The sequence below is a fragment of the Adelges cooleyi genome, unplaced genomic scaffold (assembly GCF_023614345.1).
Source record: "Adelges cooleyi isolate 19-005CV unplaced genomic scaffold, UGA_ACOO_1.1 ACOO_flye_CR_arks_rails_tigmint_CR_PRNA_1, whole genome shotgun sequence".
Classification (NCBI taxonomy): domain Eukaryota; kingdom Metazoa; phylum Arthropoda; class Insecta; order Hemiptera; family Adelgidae; genus Adelges; species Adelges cooleyi.
Window position 1 is genome coordinate 5,296,292 of NW_026095751.1, and position 21,842 is coordinate 5,318,133.

Sequence of the window (21,842 nt, forward strand, 5' to 3'; positions counted from 1 at the left end):
CAATTTAATAACGCACAAGTTCGTTCAGACGGCCAAGTTTTAGTTCAACTTAAAAACAACACAATTGAGCCAACGTACACGATAGTCCTTTACCCCGTTCACAGATCACAACTTAACTAAATTTATTGAACATTTGCCGCAGATATTTTACAAATTAAAACAATTTTCAACCATATAGTTAACAACAATACAATAATATTGAATAGGTTTATATCATTCATATTACAGTAGTGTACTGAGTGTCATTTAGTTTAATTTTGATAATTTGTTTTATGTTAATTTGCATTTAAAGAAGTATAAAAAGGGTAAATTGTTGGAAATCAGAGAGGGGGCTAATTTTCCCCCCAAAACAATTATTGTAAGTCTAATAAATATTGTATAGTTTTATGCATACATTATATTATTTTATAATATAGAAATTCGGTTGAAACAATTTCAATGCTTCTCTTCTAAAATTGAGAAAACCTTTGAAAGTACAAACTACTTTTTCCAAGTATTAAACTTTGATACTCTATAAATTTATATAAGAAAAATTGTTTTGAGAGTATTCGCTGGGTATTGCTCGATGCCTTTATCAAACAGCTGTCAAAAACTAGAAAACAACCGCAGCCGTCCACCTTGAAAGAGATGAAGTTTTAGAATTTAAGGTCTAAGAATTCATACATATTTGATACTACTAAAGGCAGATTTAATATTATGTAGGGACGCATAAATTGTTCGGAGCTTAATGAATTTTTATTCGAAATGTGCGCATGTTTAATACTGTTAATTAATCAAATGTAATAATCAATATGTTTTTTATATAAAAGTAGATCAAAGATGTAAGTTAATAAATATGTAATTTTACAGGCATTTTTAACTTATGTCGAAATAAACTGAAATAAGTATATTATTTCAGTCAATTTCGACGAATTACAATATTTTCATAATAGTCATAATTCTTTATTATTATAAGTTTTTATATATTTATACTTTTACAACTGTAAATCCTTAATGGTTTTTGTTTTTGCAAATAAAACTTTTTACAACAAATTGCTCTCACTCTGATTTATGGTTAGTTGTTCGTGAAATGTGTTTGGAATTGACATTTCGTTTTAATGTTTAAAAATTTCATCAGTAATTATTTTTAATTAATTTTTTCTTTAACCAGCTGTTATTTATTTGTACCACTAATAATGTAAATTTTATAATTTTAATGTGTTCATATAATAATATTGTAAACCGATTTTTAACACTTTTTTATTTCCTTATCTGGTGTGTAATTATTCTGAAATTGCTTAACACTTAAAGACGGAAATCTCCTTTGAAGGCTTTGACAAGTTAATATATTATTTGACTGACTAAACTTTAATGAGGAATTTGGCATACCGATGCATTATTAGAGGACGAAAAACTTTTATTATTACCAAGGGAGCGTTCAACGCAGTCACTTTAAATTACTATTCTTTTTGCAGAAACAAAAAAAAAAAGCAATAAACATAAAAGAACTGTCAAACAATTAGATGCGACACAACGCGTAGAACAAAAATCAGTAACGCGAATAATAAGGCAAAATCAAATTGGAGATTTCAGCTGTATTGTTTAGTTAGTCTTTCCCATTACAACTTAAGCAAACAACGCAACGAGCGGATTGATTTTAAATAATACCCATAGTTCTGCGAACGGTTTTTTACTACATTTTATTCTCTCTCGTTTGTTTAAACAACAGCCGTGAAGCTAATGAAAATAAAAGATTTCGATAAACCAATACGGCGTTCGCGGACCCACAAAAAAACATTATCATAAATAATTTTGGCGAGTAAGTAAACCTTCGTAACGTCACGTCTGTAAATTCCGATATAGAAGCGAAAAAAAATAAATATCCAAAGATAACCGAGCGCACTAGATATTATGTTTTTTATTATACAAAAAAAACAATATAGTCTAGATTCTGGTAGTTCAGAACGCTTAAGTATACGGTTATCGTCAAAATCACGGCTATCGCTCAGACGACCGCAGCAGCAGCAGTGTAGTAGATAAGACACATTGCCGTTTGATTGTTTAAATTTTCAACAGACGGGCGATAAAAGTAATGAACACATGAGATGTCGTGTTACGGTCGGGTGAAAAAGCTGTAAAAATATATACATACATATCCCGTCGTGGTCGGTGTCTCGCGTGTGAGTGCTGCACGGAAGGCGAACAATGTAGTTTAGATCGGCTGGCGGCGACAGGGTCGACAGGCGCGGCGGCCGCTGATGATCAAAAAGAGTGCACTCGAAAAAAGTCGTTGAGACTATTCTCTCTCGAAGGGGTTAGAAATTAATTTCTCTCGGGTTCAAAATAGTCGTTTCGGAAAAACATGTCGACGAAGTATAGATGTCTTTTGGCGATTGAACACGAATCCCCGTACTGTGCAGATACACGCACGGCTATAAGTGCACAAGAGCACGGGCCGAGCACACACGACCGCTGACGGTTTTCACTGTGTCGTCGAAATTTCATCCAACCTCAGTCGTCCACCGACAACTCAGGCCCACCCCGAATCGATTATGATAACGGTTTTTTAAATTTAAATTTAAAAAAAATCAAATTTCTATTCCCCTGTCTCCGAAAACGTAGACACACACACACACACACACGTAGAGTTGGTTACCGCCGAGAAGACAAATAATCGTTTATGCCGTGTTTGCAGATAGCGCAATTCCCCCCGGTAGGTCGCTAAACCACTGTTACGATTCACACACTCAAAACTTAATTAACTTTGCAGGTCGTCGGCCCAGACTCGTTTCGCGTGCTCCCTGATATTGTTAACTATATGGCATTATCATAACGTGGTCGCAAATCGGAAGGCTCACCGTGTTTATCGTATTTTGTATTTTATTTCACCGTTGTCAGTCGTCTTTGTTTACATACTTTACAGTGCCTACTTAACAATAATTTGCCTTTTTAATCGATAACGTTATAAATTCTTCGAGCGAGGCAAAATGACGATACACCGACAATTTAGATTATTATGCTTTGTATGTAAGCCGCCATTTGAGATGCTTAGTAAAGATCATCGTGAAAAAAATCAATACTACCACCGGTTAAAAGAAAATTTTTTTTTTATCCAACACCACATAAATTCTACGTGTTTAGAGACGGCAGGGGGGGGGGTCTAAAAATTTAAATACGCAAACACAACTATGAGTATATTTAAGTATTCACGGGTATGAGCCCTTAAATACTGTACAAATAATAATAATAATAGTAACAATACATAATTTCAATTAACGCATAAAACGTTTCATCTTTATTCAAAATGTTATTTTAATGTGATTGATGAGTTCAAAGGTAAATTTCAACTATAAATGATAATATTACTACATATTTTGTTCTTAAATAATTACCTCACCTTCCGTGACTTTTGGATCCATTTTCATTTTGTATCAGATTGTTCCAAGAACAGACCTCACTCAGTAATAATTAATCAATGTTAAACAAACACTGCGAGTAAATAACAAATAATTTTGCTTAAAATATTGCGCAATTGATTACTTTGAAAATCACAAAACAATCAATATAATGTAAATGTTTAACTTTCGACTGTTTTTAATTTACTATACTTGTATAGTACAAGTATTTTTACAAAAAAAATGCGATTTAAAATAAATAAAGATTAGTGTTTTTAAATTGGAAGTTAAGTTCACAAACAAACACAATTATACAATAGAAACAACGCTGGTTTTTTAAGTATACTGTAAAAATAATGAATTAAATCCATAAATGGCTGACGATACAAGCGTGGAGTCCTTTTTTTTAACTATGTACAAAAACATCTGTCATCCGATCAAGTTGCCACAGTAAAAAAAAAAATACTATTTTTGTAACTTTCGACATTTATTTAGTTTTATTATTGCATTTTTAGCATTCCAAAATCCAATAATAAATGTAATAAGTACAAAGTTACATTTCCGTATCTATAGTAGGTGTTATATATTTTTTACACTGTATAACCATTAGTATGATCCAACCGATCACCAGACATCATCTTTAATTCTACTTAGTTACTTCCCCAGTAATTGATAAACGATGTAAAAATGGATACAGGTAAGAAGTAGTGTTAGTAAAACTTCATCTTTATCTTTAATAACTAATAAGAATACTCTAAAAAATAAACAAGAATTGGGTTTTTTTTTTAAGCGAATAACTTCTTCAAAATTCTTTATGATCAATTCAAACAGAAAGAAAATTACATACTTCCAAAGTCAATGGTTCAATTCTCCAATGTACTTATATTCCAGAAGTTTAGGTACAAATAGATTTCCTATTGAGCGGTTATCCTGAGGTTTTATGGACAACATAAAGAAAATTTACGACAAAAAATAAACTTTCACCAAATTGTTCTATATATTTTATTCGATTGAGTGTAACCCTTTGAACTTCTGTTAAACGATTCTTCATTCCACTAGAAACATTTTTTCAAGTCGGAATTGAACAAGCTAAAATAATTCACGAGGGTTCACACATTTTTATAGATGGATTTCAATGTTGTATGCGTATCAGAATTAAGTAATATGCATGTATAAGTATAAATAGAATATACAATTAATTATAGTACAATGAATACATTAATTTATTTAATTATTATACCACGCGTAACTTCATTCGTAGCAAGTGATTAAAATATGTGTTATAAATGAACGAGTAAATAATCACTATCCTCGCAATATTATTATTAGATATCATAAGTAGTTATTTGTGTAAACCAAACACTTAGTTCACAAATATTAATTTACTTGGCCGTTATACGTTTGATTAATAACGTACGCGTCGAGTCCGACGGTTTGTGCATAAACAAGATATCTGTGTATTTATATATATATATATATATATATATATATACATAAAACGTACGTATGGGCCCACCATAACCGCTTGCTGGTACATCAGTTGTGGTCTAAATAATATGAGCGAATGGAATAGAAGCAAGGGGAATAAGGAATAGGTGAGTTTAGCCTCCCTCTATGCGATGGCGAAGAACGATAGTACTAATTTGTTTGGCGAAGTGGTCTTGGGAACCTTCAAGCCGTGCGTCTGACAGTCGAAATAAACCTGAGCCCCCGCCCCCCTCCTCCGCGTCGACCAAAACCTTCTAGTCTCACCCGCTACTTCCTTCGAGTATTCTCTTATTACCACACAAGCCCGCGAGACATCTACACGTATGATGTGCTGTCCCCGTACATAATATGTTATTCTGCTACATTTCGATAATACATGATTTAATGGAACACGCATGCATCAACGTTAAACTACGTCGGTGGGTTGACAACTACTTGGAATGCATATTATAATACCGCCATAGAAGTATCACAGCGACGATCTAATGTATCCTTGCTGAAAATTAGATCAATACACGTTTTTATTTTTTAACCCCGAATAAATTGCTCGTTTAAAGTGGAAAATCTAACAATCAAAATACAGTTCTCACTAGGCGACTGCAAGACCAAAGCACTTTCAAGAAATTCCAGATGGTGAAGTAGTCAGTAGAAAAGGGTGGTTCTGTATCAACGGTACGAGAAAATGTATCATGTACCTATAAATAAAACAAGTTGACACTTGATACATTATATAAGTTAAATTGGTTACCCCATAATTAACGTAAGTTACATTTACTAATTACTCATAAGCTGGATAAACGTCAAGAAAAAAATATGTTGTGAATTAGAATTATTTAATAGTTGTAACAAGTATTTTGTATCTGTATCGAAAAAAAAAAACCATAACTCATGTTTAACTCAAACAATATAAAATCATATAAACAATTATATACTTATATATACATACACTTAATTCAGTGTTGTGGAAATGCAGTTTATCATTTAGTCAGGGTTAGCTGTAAGTACAAAACATCTTGCTGAAACGCCTCACCATTGAAAAGATATTATGCTATGGGAGTTTGAAGAAAAGGCGGAACGAGATTAGCGGTCTACCGCGAAATACGTTAGTTGCTTATGGTCGAAATAAGTCAATTTGATTACGTTAGTATGATTACGACTAAAGCCATTTAGGGTTTTCACATTGGAAACCTAAGTTCTACAATCTTACTTAATCTTTCATGCGAGTCTATGTAGATTATATACATATACACACCCAAAAGCATTTCGATGTCGAAGGGTTCAACCTATCCATTAAATACGGTATTAATATCAAATCTATTCACGAAAACTCCATAACGTTCATTGGAACCTATCGAGTCGTAACATACGTTTAAATGTGAGTTTCAAACAAATTTACTCAACCCAATTTTTTAGCATACAATAAATCAAGGAGTCAGTAAACTAAAAATTAAACTATAATAAATTTCTATTTATAGAAATATACAAATATTTATATGTATTAAACTCTAGCATTTTCTATCATTATTTTGCATACAAATGTATAGCGTATAGTATATTTTATATACATACATGAAAAATAATAATCCTAATAAAAATTATGAACACCCATTGATTGAACAGTCTAATATTGTATTGTACTTATCCGCTATAGCAAAATAATTTTAATGTTTTTTAAATGTCAAAAATATTTTTAATACTTTACTTATCATATTTTAATATACATTTCAATATTATTAAAATATAGAAAATATTATCATAGTATTTAAAATATAAATAAAACATTAAAAATATATTCTCATACTACTTATACAACAATTTGTAAATATTAAGTTTTAAACATTAAATATCCTGGCAAAACATGGTTTGAAAATAATTAAAAGATATAACTTGACAAATTTATTTTAAAACATTAAAACTGTATTACTGTAACGAATACAAAATACGATTTTTTAAATCTGGAATATTGAAGCCTATCGGTTGGTTAATACATATTGTTAATAATAAACACGTCTAGAGAGTAGAGTTCAATAGATATCAATAGGTGGTGATATTTTTTACAAGGATTATCATTTTACATATTTGTAGGTATGTAAAACATACTACAACATGCTATACATTTATATAGCTTGTAAATTAATGATAATACATTTTTCGCTGTATAAGTTTACTGAAAACGAAAACTTTATAATTCCACTTATTTATCGGATATTATTGATGCGCTTCGATGCTTTTCAAAGAATAATAACTGTGTTATGAAACCACTAAATATAATACATAAACACAATTAATGGACCGTTTGGTCTAACGTCAATTCCACTTAAAACCATCAACATAGACGTTTGACCTAAGCCCGTATAATATGTTACATAATTTGATTCTCAATAACACCGAGGTAGTCCGCATTTTTGGCTTCTATTTTTAGCCGGTAAAGTTTTGGTCGTAAATAAAACGTGCCTAGGAAATGATAAAGCTCTTGGCATTTTTCTAATGTCAGATAAATTTCATACATTTGTCTGTCTGTCTATTTTGGCGAGAAGTAAATGAGTTTTGCTTCTTAAAAAGTGGCGCCCTACGTCTATGGACAGAATAGAAAACGAAGGTGAACATACACCATGCGTAGTATAATAATAAAAAAAGTGAATAAAATATATTTCCAACAGTGTCGGTTGTAAGCATATCTGCGTAATAAAATAACGTGGACAAGAAGGCATAAAATATTATATCGATTTCTATTGTGTAAAATAGGACGTTATTCGATAGGAGATTGATGACCTTGTCAATAATTGACGTTTGTCTTCTTATGCTTTTATTTTTCACCCATTTTAAGCATACCGCTTTTATACCATATTTTGCATTTTACAAACAAAATAAGATAATACGGAATTTAAAATTGTGCTAAGATTTCGTTCAAAATTCAAACAGCCGGTGTTGGCAACACAATGTAAAATAAAAAAATCCCGGTCTCGCAATGAATGTATTACCATACAGTTAATTATAGAAATTACTATTAATTATATTGATTGTTATATACTCATTTAAACTATAGACCGTAAGTGCTATACGGTAAAAATTTGCTTTCATTACTTCATTAACTATAGTAGATGTACACGAATGTATATAAAACAAACAATTATTTTAAAAACGATAGCAAAAAATGTATAAAACACCACATGTTGCGTTGTATCAACACATAAAAATGTATTAATTAAATTCAATTTCAACCGATTGTATGAAACGCATCGGTTATTACTAAATATAGCATAATATTTTATAAGATTATGTTATGTAATATAAAATTACTTTTTCCATAGCCTAGTTCTGTAATGTTTTATTTATTATGTATATAATTAGTTTTTATTCTACACATTTTTAAAGTATAGAATTTGTTTGGTATTTTTCAATAATTTATTAAAAATTAGCGAATTAAGATATCGAAAACTTAAATAATTAAATACAGATAGAGATCTTCTTTATTTTTTGTGAAAATTCTGTGGTCTTATAACAGTTTCAAGATATTTTGGTTTTAGAAAAACTAATTTTATGGGGAAAAATTTAATTTTTTTATAGAAATGATTGTGTAATCTGACGAAAGAAACAATAAAGAGTTTGTTTTCTTTATGTATAAGTATATACTTTAGTTTAAGCTCTAAATTACGATATTGCGAAAAAATGCGAAAACCGAATTCCTTAAGGATTAATAAATAGGTAGAAAGCGCGCTTTTAAAAACTGCAAGTAATATACACTCATATAATTTTGCTCCTGAACAGATAACTTTTAATATTATTTTTGTTACAATAAATAATAGTGTGCCAGTTACAAGTTACAGCCAAGTGTTGTAATATAATAGCTACTCAGTATTATCCAACCAATTTATAAGCAACATGCTAACATGGAAGCCGTTATTTTTTCACGAGGACTTGGGAAACAATAAGTACGTATGGTTAGCACAATGGTAAGTATCATATTTCAAGGTTAAAATATGAAATGTCACATTTGAAAATGAGGAACCTACAATAAAAGTAATACTACACTTACAAAATATAAGTAGCATTAAAATGTTTATTTTATTGCAGATACATGTAATGACCAAAAGTAACTTATTATATATCAAACAAACCTATATAGAAATGTACTCACAATAAATGATAATTTATTGTACGAATAGATACATAGTAATTAAATATAATATGGTAATTAAAGCCGTATCCTCAATAGCAATTCGCATTATTCTAATACTGGCTAATTACTACGGGAAAAAAGAACAAAAAAAAAGGTTACAAAAACCCACAACTAAATGATTTAATGTTGAAATTAACATGAAATATTAACTCAAGGGATTGACCTTTCAATTAGTCTCCGAAAGACCATTAACAATTCCCTACAGCTGACTCGTCTGTCAGCCAAAGCAAACAGACATTTTAAAACGTTACATAATCAATTCAAATATTCTAATTTTACAAAGTAAAATGATCAAAATTAAAAAAAAAAACAATGTACGTTGTGCTTTTTTGATACGTTTTTTACTTCACGTATTATGTGGGCAACATAAAACTCTAAGCAAGCCTTGAATCTCAGCTACTAGTCTTTAATAATAATCGAGCATATTTTAAAATCACCAGCATTTTGGGTGCAATTAATAAACACAATGTAAAGAATAAAGAAGAAAAATGTTCCTCTCGGGGTAGGTAAAACAGAAAACACATCAAAGACTTCATATTTAGTACCAGAAACTTTAACAAGCTGCTTGCGATCGCTCAATTGAGAACTAAACTAGGATAATAAAGGTTCACCAAACTTGGAACTCTCTAACATTTTCATTAGTACTCTTCAACGATATACCCTATCAAATTCTTTGTACTTAAATCTAAGTACAGAAAGTAAACTTGATCACGACTTACAAAAGCATCGGACGCATAATTCGCTAACAGCAAAGGATAGCCGGTCATTGATCGACGAGGGAGCAAGTCTAATGTTGCTCTAAAGAGTCTGCAGATTCAACGAACCTTCTTGAAAACTTCTTCGACATTAATTTACTTGTGTAAAAGTAAACAATGCGGAAAATTGGTAATTGGAAAAATCAATGGACCGTGCCATGCTGTACGGTGACAACCGTCAGTGACATAAGAATATGATATATAAGTGTGCCAAGCGTACAGTCCATCGACTAGGATCGACGATAAATTACTGGATGCAAATTGAATGACAAAACCGGTTAATTATACTACTAGGTATTTTTTTTTTTATTTGCGTTTTTTTTTCAATTCCCATCGATTTGACCGTTTGTGCTATATGTCGGCAGAGGAGTACAAATCTAATATACATTAAACTCGCAGCCCTTCAAAGCGGAATTAAAGGCCGAGGATACGCACATAAAAAATCCGATAACATATAAACGCACATACTCGTACATGCATACCTAATATTCATATGGAAAATTATTCCCAGCTCAGTGATCCGTTATTGTGGATGTGGAAATCGAGAGATGGGTGGGAGAAGGAGAAGGCAGAATAAGTAATGCCTTTTAACCCTCTTTGCAGTGTGTCATAACATCGATAACATCAGAGGGAAAAAACGGAATTTCTTTTGGCCGAGAGTCGTTGCACTACAACAGCCACTGTTTTCCGTCGAACGCATTATAAATACACACATGTACTTTGAAAAGCGAGCTAAAGTGTGTGTGTGGGGGGAGGGAGCATTGCTTTCCGACGTGGATACTAATATTATAAGTATTATGTACATATATATTTTTTTTTTTTTATTCGGTCCGTTGCAATTAGATTGATTCATACCGATTCTAGGGTCTATTAAAAAAAAAATATGTCGCAAAAAAATATTTTTCTTATTTTTTCTTCTGTCGTTTTGTGCACATTATAAATGAAATTATAAAAAAAAAAAAAAAGTACTAAGCGTCGTTAATGTAAAACAACAACAACAACAGTAACAAAAATCGTAAAATGGGGCAGTAAAATAATAATTATAACGCTTAAAATCAAACCGCTGCACGGTAATGTTTGTTTGCAAATTACAATAACTAATTAAACCTATTCTGAAATAATACGCGGAACGTCTGCCCGTTGAAATTTGTTTGTACTCGACTTGGTCGGTGTTATCATTTTGAAGTAATAATAATGAAAGTGCGGTTTTGCGCGCGGCGGTGAAGTTTTTATGGTCAAGTACGAACATTTAGGCTGTCTAAAAGCTTTCGAACGCGATTTTTCTTGTTTTATAAGCCAATTCAAAACGAACCAGCGTTGTTTTTAAACGGTTATTGCGTCGACCCTAACACAACAGCTATACGGTGGTACGGCAATGAAATCCGAATAGTTATAATTTTAATCGCACCGTCTAATGTGTAATAGTATTTTTTTTTTTATTAAAGGCGATTATAAAATTAGGCCTGCTTCCGATTCTCGGCATAATAATATTGTTCGGTCTGATTTTTCAGAGCTCCAGAAAAAGGAAAACTGCGTGAAGTATATATTATATAAAAAAAAAAAAAAATTAGAAACGGACGATTTGCCTACGCCATAAACTATGTAGAGTGTACATAAAATTACCTACATAATATTATAATATTTATGACCGTTGCGCCGAGTACGATTTAAATTTCGGGACCTGGCGTTTCCGAAACACAGACAGAGTTATGGTCTTTTTTGATACTACAGCCGTGCACCACTACGCCGCCCCGTTAACCTGACAATTGCCCTTTTCTAACCGGATTTGCGAGGGTCGAACACTTGCCGCTAATTGAAATCGGCTCGTTCCCCGGTAATAACTACCGATTTATAACCATTGTTTGCGGATCAAACAATTGGAGGTATTTATCGACGGCAGCCGGACGATTCGGTACGAATAATTAAAAACTAATGCGCCGTAAAATAGAAAACATACACACACACACACAAATAATAATACATATTATAATGATAATCACACAACAGGAGAATAATTGGTCGGTCCCGAATGCTGTTTAATCGGCGATTTTCAGTTGTTGTTGTTGCAATATGTATAATGTTGTTTACTTCCGAGAAAGAAGGTATTTTAAACCGAATTATCGTGTTATAAACTTCTCGAAAATAGCTGGTGTAATCATCTTTTTAGCGGACGGGTAATGATTTTAATACAACATTTTCTTTTCGCCATTACCCCGCTCAAACGACCCGCCGCACAGCTCGGCGTGTACAAAGCCATAATTTAAATTACATTCTATTATGTAAACTTTTGCCGGATTTGTTTAGCCCCGATGGCTTTTGCCGAAACTTCCTTCGCGGATAATGTTTTTCTTTTGCACGAAAGAATATCCCGTGATATTTCATTGGCCATACAGTGCCGTGGGTTAATAACTTACAGAAACCAATACAAGCGTTTCTTTTTTTTTCCCCCATCAAAAGTTGTCCTCATAAGATATTCGAAATCCGTATGGGCAAACTTTGCGGAAGACGAGGTAAACCGTCTAGAAAAAAAGAAAAAAAAGAAGAGGTAAATGTATTATACGAGTATACCTACACCGAATACTAACGCCATATCGAATTCCCGAACTAAAAACCGGACAAATGAACCCGAACTTATTAGCATCCAGATTCGGCGGGGAAAGTTTTTACGCTGTCAAGAAAAAATGGCGTTTCGTTCTGCACAAAACTCGATAAATATACGAATATAATATAAAATGAAATAAAAAAATAAGAAAACTTCAAATACAGACAACCAGAGGCGACACCAAACCTTTCAACTTTTAATTTTCATACCGTTAACCAACTTTTTCACGATTATTATTAATTTTTTTTTTTCTTTTGGGGAACACATTGAACATTTTATTTATGCTTCAACCGTTGTGATTTAAAAAATTATTTTTTTTAGTTTATATATTCAATTATCCGTACTTTCAGAAATGAAAAAGTTAAGAACCAATTTCCATATTATTCAAATGATTTTTACGGTTCAACATTATACGTATAATTTTTGTTTTTTTTTTTTTTACTAATCTTTAAGAACTCTGAACTAGGTCGATATGTATCAACTATTCCAAGTTTCAACGATACTTGGATACAAAAATATACATCAAGTGTCATAATATATCTTCAATTTATTAGTACATTTAAAGTATAAATTTATATACATAGGTATACAAATATTAATACACCTACCAAGTATCAATTAAAACATCTTGGTACATAAACTATAAAAAAATTGATTAAGTTAAATCATTATTTATAACGTGTTTTATGTTTACTAGTATTATATTGCCAATAATTTATTAGCTGGAATATCGGTATCAATAATTTCACAAACTTAAATATTTCAATCAAATTTTAAAAATACTTTTTTTAAATTAAGCACTTTTTTACAATTGACTTAACTGAATCAAATATTATCAGTTGTGATCTATAATTAAAATTTTTAAAATACATACTTAATTATATACTTGAAGAGTTATCTTTTTTAAAATTTAACTTTTAAATTCTGTAAATTATACGACGGACATTCGACATTATTTTTTTGTAAGTGTTACTAATATTTTTAATATCGATGAAAATCATCGTGGACCGTATTCGTAGTACATATAAACTCATTTTAACTGTATTTTTCATCGTTTCGAAATATTATATTGATAAATTCACAAAAATAAATACCATACAATTTTAAAATCTCGTTTATTAGTGTAAAAATGATAGGCGCGTAGCAGAAGAATCAACTAAACGCTTGATGTAAATACACGTGCTAAGCATCTTGTATTTGTATAAGAGAAAAACATATTTAATTTCTTTATGACATCTTACAATAATCATTAACAATTTGTCAATGAATTACATTTTTTTTGTAATCCATACAACATACTAACATTACTATCGGCTTTTCGCGACGACGCTGGGTAGAACAAAGTGATTTTTGTTCCCGTCCAATGCACAGATACGACATAATAATGTTGATAAAATAACACCTACCCGGCAAAATCATTAACTCATACAACAATATCGTCATATCGGAGACCTGAATGTTTGGACAGTGACAGCTTGTGTTGTTTACGCGGTATTGTGAGCCGTTGCCGTACGTTTACGTTATTAACTATTCAAAAGTTTCACAAGTCGTTTGCAACGCATTAATAGACGAAACGGCAAAAGTAACAACGAAAATCGTGCTTAGAACGATATTGTTGTAATAGTATAATATAATGCTTAGGTTATGCTCAGCGTGGGGGCGCGTATAGTTTTAATTCGGTATGTACATAACTCGAATATGGAAACGATAAAAAAAAAAAAAAAACCAAAAAACTTGTCTGTGTTATTTTTTATTTGTTTAACAAAAAAAAAAAAAATGTACAAAAATCTGCTTTTACTAAACAGAAGAGTCTTGCGTGATTAATGCGTATAAAACAAGGTTGTGCCGTGCCTTTATAATAGCATTGGTGTCAGCCATTGCCCACCTGACGTAATTACACTCGAATTTAGGGGGAAAACACGTAAATCCCTTCACCTGGGTGGGGGGGGGGGGTGCGTTAGCCATAGTCGCGTTTGGACGATTTCGGGGGCGTAAGGGACCAGAATCTGGGTTTATCGCTCAGCGGACTAATTAAAAAAAAAATAAACAAACAAAAAAACAAAAAGTAAATCCGAAAGCAATAATAAATCACGGGTTAACGCGTCGTCGCGTCGACCGGCGTCTACTAAACGGACGTTGGTTAATTTTGGTAAGTCTAAACACACAATGGACGCGACCCGTGTTTGGGACTTCAATTTTCAGCTGTATAAGCGCGTATACGTACCCCGCGGGTCACACAACATAACGAACGACACGTAGTTATATGGGTCAACGTGGGTGTGTGTGTGTGTAACTCTTGGCGTACGGTAAATTTAATTTGGAATGTTTTCAAAAAAGCCACTTAAAAGCCTCTCCGGTGTCGAGATTGCGAAGTTTGATTGTACAGGCAAAAGGACTTTTTTTTTTTTTTTTCGCCCTACACGATAATGATAATAGTTATATATGAAAGAAAGTAGCGCCGAGTTTAATTTGTTGTCGTCCTATTATTTCGTGACTTCCACAACATAGGGGCTCTTTGTTTGCACACCGTCCAATTCAAAATATTGTTGTGCTCCAGGCCAACTCGCGAGTGTTGTTTTGTTTTGCGATAAACGCGCAATTCAAATTCAATTTGGTTACTACTCACTTTGCTTTTTGTGTATTTAAACGAATCATTTAAGTACACAAAACACATTACTTTCGCGAGAACGAATCCAAAAAAAAATACTTAATACTAAATACTGACGTCGTACGGCTTATCTTCTCTTTTTTCACTTGAACCTACACATGGCGTGTAATTTCGCTATACGCCGCCGGACCTTAAATTATCATTAACAACTTTTTCCGAGTCAAGTCCATTTTTAATCTCTCTTACTAAGCCACAGAGCGAACACTGTACAGCGTATGTATTGTTCACAAAGTCAGAGCCGACAATTGATATAAAGATTGTTTTATACAATCACAAAAAAAAACGCATGTATTAATATCGAGAAATGTTTGATACATCAATGTATATCAAGTGCATAAAATACTAACAATTTTCTTTAACTTGATTAAAAATTAACTAATTCTACAACACAAATTTTAATTGTTATTTTGTAAACAAAATTTATTTTCCCTAAAATATATACCTAAGTTAACAGTGATATATTATACACGTTAATGTATCCACTTGTTAATTGATACTTGATACATTAATTTGTAGTATTGTTGTTAATTCTTGATAAATGCCCATTTTTGCACAAACTCAAATGTAAAACTATAAATTCATGTAATAATTGTTTTATTTTTCATTTGTACAATTAAGTTATTTGTTAATTCAGTTATCAAAATACCGGATACCATATTAATTGAATTTACACTAGTATGATAATATAAAATGTTCTATAAAATCAATTATGACATGTATTTTACCCAGATATAGTACCTATAAACCAGTCCATTATTATATTGTACAATAAGTATATCCTCTTTCTTATCCTTGTTCATATAATATATCTGAATGATATGCAATCAACAATGTTCTTGTTTTATATTGTATTGTATTTACACGCAGGTATATAATTGTCTACTAAATATATGATATCGCATACAAAATGTGTACATATGTATGTAATATATTATTAAATATTACATATTTATATTATCTGCTTACTGCTATGGTATTTATACAATATATCAACTAAGACAAAACACTCCTACAGACCAACATTATTCATATGATCAATTATTATTATTGTTATTATTAAATCTGATAAATATGTTTTAACAAGACATTATGACATAACGAGTTATTTTATACATTTTATCTTTTCTTGTGGTGCTATTATAAATTACACAGAAATTGTATTTCCGAGATATAAATAGCCTTTTTTATATCACAAGACACAAATATACAACAATAAAAATTAATATTTATCGGGTTTTTTTTTATGTTGTACTCACAATACAATAAGTTAAAGCAGAAAAATACTAAAACGTTGTTCTGAATGGAATTAAAGATTTGAATACTATTGAACGGTTAACTTAATTATAATACTATTCTCTAAATATTGCAGAATCGAAATAAAAGATAAAGTCCGCAATAATAGAAACCACAATATTTACTAATTAACCAATTTAGATCGCATAAAAGAGAGCAGTTTTGTCTTCGAACGGATTCTTAGTGCGACGATAAGAGATTAAATTACTAAAATTACAGTTCAAGAAAAGTAATAAAAACTTTAGAAGTACTGTATTATAATGTTGTACTACAACTGATACAGCCGAGAAGTTTAAAGGTGTTTTTTTTTTATTAAAAATAATAGGACAGTAAAAAATATTTATCACGAAAGAAATATAATTTAGCGGGTGAGAAGCTGGAAGACATTTTGGCGACTAATAACTTATAGAGGATTTAAGTGGAAATAATACACCGAAATCGCTGTATCTTAGAATTAAGATTATATATAAAATAAAATATTGAAACTTTTTACCAATAAATGGAATGTTAAGGACAAACGTCCAGTATACAAAATAATATAATCAGTGATTAGAGATTATGTGGAGGCTATACAATTAGTATATTGCTAATACTTCATATGCAGTAAGTTACTAAAAAATCAAAAGTCGTCAAAATAAAGAAGTCTTCGGAATTATTTGTATAAAATTTTAAAAGTTTATTATATTGTTGTTTATATAATACTTTTATAGAAAGTTGAATTCGTTAAATCTAAGAAATGATATGTTTATGTATATTTTATACTTGTAACTAGTATGTATCTACTATTTTATATCAAAGTCACTTTAGTTGTTTTTTGAAGTATTTGTGTACAATATATTACACTACAAAATAGTATAATATGTAACTATGACTACCATGTCAAAAAAAAAATCGTCATCTATAAAATACTTTAACGAAGGTCAGGAAGAGTATAATATGTCTGTCTTGCAAGTTTCTTTGAACATATATTTATAAAAATAAATAACGGCCTTAAAAAATGCTTCATCGTTGAATGGATTAATATATTGGTACACAATATTTTTCTTATCGAATATATACATGTTGCATTGATAGATTTGAAATATTGATATACTCCTAAATCACAATCAAAAAGGTATCAAAGGTTCCAACTACCAAAATCTTTTTTACTACAAAAAAATGTATCAAGTAACATATTTTTAATAATGTATCTATTGATGCATACACGTGTCAATACTCAATATACCAAGTATCGATAAATCAAGTTTTTTTTATAATTACTGTCATAAAGCGTATCTTTCAGTAAAAAAAAGAATTGTAATAACAAAATAACGATTCATATAATTATTGATACTTGATGAACGCATCAATGTATCAACTAATTTTGATGTTGATAAATGTACCTATCAACTAACTTGTGTCTTATGTATTAAACTTAAGTGTCAATGTCCTCTTCTGAAAATAGTACACTTATAAATTTACTTTTTGATGCATTATAAATTTTATTTGCAAATAGAAATGTGTATTATTAACTTGGATAATCGATAAATCTAATCGATTGAGACTTATCGTTTATTGTATCAATTGATATTTTGATACTTTTTACTCCGTCTCTTTGTTGATGTTGCACAAATCCTAATTCTATACTGGTTTATAATATTTAACGCCCGCGCAGAAGTGTAAGGTTGTGTTAAGGTATAATATAAAACAACATATCTAATGGAGGGTGAAAAATATTTTTTTTTTTTTTAAACTGTCGTTAATTATTGTTTATAGCGTTTCGCCGTGAAAAAAATTAATTATTATTCCATTTCGTCCGCGCGTTAAAGCCTTTAATTAAATTTTATCTGTACGTCGCAACAACGTTATAATAATTTTGTAATCCCCATAACCGTTTTCTTTTTTTTTTTTGTAATAATAATAATGCTAATATCGCCCTTACCTTCAGACGCTAGTTCGGGCGACGCTCCCATGGTGGACAGTATCCAGACGACTAACAGGATCCGGAGGTCGGCCTCCATGGCGACGACGGTCTAGGCCGAATTACCAGAGTGTACCCCTCGTGTACCAAATATATTAATATTATAATATTGGCAAAGGCAAATAACAATATAGTCGGGTCCGTTCCGGTGTTTGTATTGTTAGATAACGCGGTTAAGACCCGGCCCGGTCAGGACCTAAGTCGCTGGGTACGACCGCGAAATGTCCACTACGGCGGCGGCGGCGGCCAGGACAGCAACGGGCGACATTCCGCGGGGACGCATCGCCAGGCGGTTTTGGACGCGCGCGTGTTGGCCAAACGAAGGGTGTAACGCGAGCGACGTGCGGCGACCGGACAGGCGGTTGACGGACTGAAAATCCGTGTGGCCGTTCCTGTCTTGGCAGCCGGTAACAACGCCGGAGCACGCGGCCGCGGCGGTGCAGCGTACCGCCTACCGCGGGACGGCGCGACAACCCTGACCGGCGGTGCCCATACCGGCAGCGCAGCCAAACGAAGAGTCTGGTGGACTAAACGGCATAAGCCGAGCTGTGCGTGTAACGACTACGGTGGGCAGAGTTGGCCATAACCCTGGTTTTCTTTCAAAAGCCTCAAAAGCTTTTTCGAGTACACATAATCCCTAAAAAACACATATATTTTGGTGAACACCAATCATTTTCTGAGCATAAGGGGGTTCTACACCAGCGTATTTTTGGTCGAAAACAACTCATTCCAATGCAAACGTGCTGTTCCTAAGAATACTCCGATTTGAAAAAATATTTGAGTTCTTCAAAACATTTTCAAGGCATCGGTCCTGGCACAATTTTAAAATTAGTTCCAGTTAAATAATTATTTCAGTTTAAAAAAGTTAAAAATTACATTTTTTTTTTTATTGAAATAATTAATTAACTGAAAATAGTTTTAAAACTGTGCCACGACCGATGCCTTGAAAATGTTGTGAAGAATTCAAATGTTTTTTAAAAACTTAAATCGATGTATTCTTAAGAACAGTACGTTTGAAGTAAAATCATATATTTTTGTACAAACATAGATCCTGTATGCGTTATAAAAGTTGAAAAAAAATTCTTATCAAAATAGATACTTCTTTCCTATGGTAATATGTGTGTTTAAAAATGTTAGCTAATGTTAAGTTTACGCGAAAAATTGCCTATACAATGCGCCTCATAATCACTCATACTCTCAGTATTAGATGAATAGAGATGTTAGGTAGGAATAATGCGGAAAGCCGCTGGCGAGCTTAATGACATCATTTTCGGAAAATTTGATGACAAATTTATGACGGATCATCGTTTAGTTCGTCTTCCTTGTAAACCGATGAAAAAGATCACTCGTTTTGGAAAAATATATTTAAATAAAAATTCATCAGTTCCTAGTAAGCAGATGCAGTAAACACTGCAAACCCCATAATTTTGGGCAAACACTAAACATTTGTTGGGATTGAAAAAAAAACCCGTTGAAATTTGAATTGCCAACTCTGACAATAGAGGATGGTACTAGTCGGTATTTTTGCGAAGAGGAATCTGGAGAAATTAAATTGCTGCTGCAAAAAAAAAAAAAAGAAGAAAAAAATTAAATAACAAAGACTTTTAAGATGATTAAATCTTTAATCGAATGACTAGGGCAAGACTTACAGCAATGAGGTTTTAATCAATAGATTACTCTTTACCGCAGCAAACGTTTACGTACAAAGATGACACAAGTGCCAAAAGAAAACATCAACCAATTCGTTCGACAAACTAAGACAAGGCAAACGCTAAAGAAATGTCACCACAAATGTCCACCACAACCGTGGCCTTCGCGCAATCCATTAATTAAGGAAAAAAACATTACGAGATTAATAAAATACATAATCACCATTATGAAAGACACTAAGGCACCGAGGTCACAAAACGATTAAAATAATATTACACGAAATATGCTGTATAAGTATTATTAAAATATAGAAAACGTTATTGACATTTTCATGTCTTAGCTCTGGCACATAACCGAAAAAAGCGTTACCAAAAAAGAAATGGGGTTGAAGATGAGGTTGGGGAATTAGCCGGTATATAACCGAAAAAAAGTGTTACGCTGTTATCTGATATGAGATAAGAGATAGGGGAAGGGTTAAGAGGTGAGTGGTATGGGTGGGAGATAGGGGGTAGGGGGTAGTGATAGGGACGGCAGATAGTAAGTAGGGGATAGGGGTAAGATATAGAAGCTAAGAGATATGTTGTACGTTCAACGTTCAAATTAGAACTAAATAATAAATTCAAAGTAGTTTGATTCTCTATGTTAAGTTACTTTTGGCCAGATAATAAACACTACAGTTTTAGCCAGAAACTTGATTGTACATCATTTTTTTATCTACTTGGCTTATGCTGTAACTGGAAGCTCCATGTAATTTTTTTTTTAAATTATAATTCCACAACAATCTAAATGTATTCGGTACTTCAACGAGACATGAAAATGTTCTATCGTGGTTGCAGACTCGGCTGAAAAATGGCTGATTTTTTTTCTAATTTCTTGTATAGTTTATACGGTGTACCTACCTAACCCGCTTCTCACCCGAATCCTGATATTGTTTTTTTGTTCATTTGGCACTTCTTGAAACCTAATTTTTCTTATACAGTGTTGCCGAAATAAGCTGAATATCGATTTTCAGGTCAATCGAAAATTGACATTAAAAACTGATTATAGGGTTACTCTTTCGACTTTCAGTAGCTTCAGCGAATTATAAAAGGCGTTTCTCTATAATGAGACGAAGACGAAGAACTTAAGCTGTATTGTATGTGTAATGTTTTTGTAGAACTTGAGTATTAAATTCTATTATACAGCATTCTAATAAAAAAATATAATGTTAATAAATTTTAAATGTTTGAAAATATTTTTGATTTTTTCAACTTGAAATTTTAACATTTGTATTTAGTTATCATTATTCTTGATTGTAATTAATTTATTGTAAATATCTATAATCAGCACTACTTTTTTTAGAGCTTGTAAAATATCATCCATCTATAAGGAATTTTTTTAACATTTTGACAGTAAATTTTCGTATTGCATTTAACTTACTGAAATTTAGCAACAATCTAAATGATCGTTTTGATGTTTAATTTAATTTTAAATTTTATACAATTTAAAAACTTATAGGTATTTTAAGATTTGCGTCCGATTTTAATTGTTATTCGCATAAAAAAGTATATTTTTTTTAAATGATAATGTAAAACAAAACACATAATTAGTTTTAGGATTTTGTATTTCAACTTTACTTAAGCTAATACATTTAAAAAATCAATACCATGTCTAAAAAAATTCAATAGTGATTAACACTAAGTAAAAAATGAATAATTTGTTTTTTAAAGCTTTAGAAATTTTAAACGAAAATAAACATAAAGATTCACTATTTTTCCTCCTTGTTTTCTATTATTACTCTAGGTTTCTTTAGCTTATAAGCAAACAAAAAATGTACAGTTTCAAAAATAAACACCTCAGAAAGAGCTTCACTCAGGAAGAACTTCACTTTGC

At 31.6% G+C, this 21,842-nt stretch overlaps 1 protein-coding gene across 1 annotated transcript in view; it reads right to left on the minus strand.

Moving 5' to 3' along the window:
- The window catches only part of LOC126845472 (nephrin-like), a 181,655-nt gene extending 162,989 nt beyond the window's left edge, over positions 1 to 18,666 (minus strand). The window contains exon 1 of the mRNA XM_050584154.1: positions 18,282 to 18,666. Within this exon, the coding sequence (XP_050440111.1) occupies positions 18,282 to 18,360 (79 nt within the window). The 5' untranslated portion in view covers positions 18,361 to 18,666. The remainder of the gene's footprint in view (positions 1 to 18,281) is intronic.
- Positions 18,667 to 21,842: the final 3,176 nt, after the last annotated feature.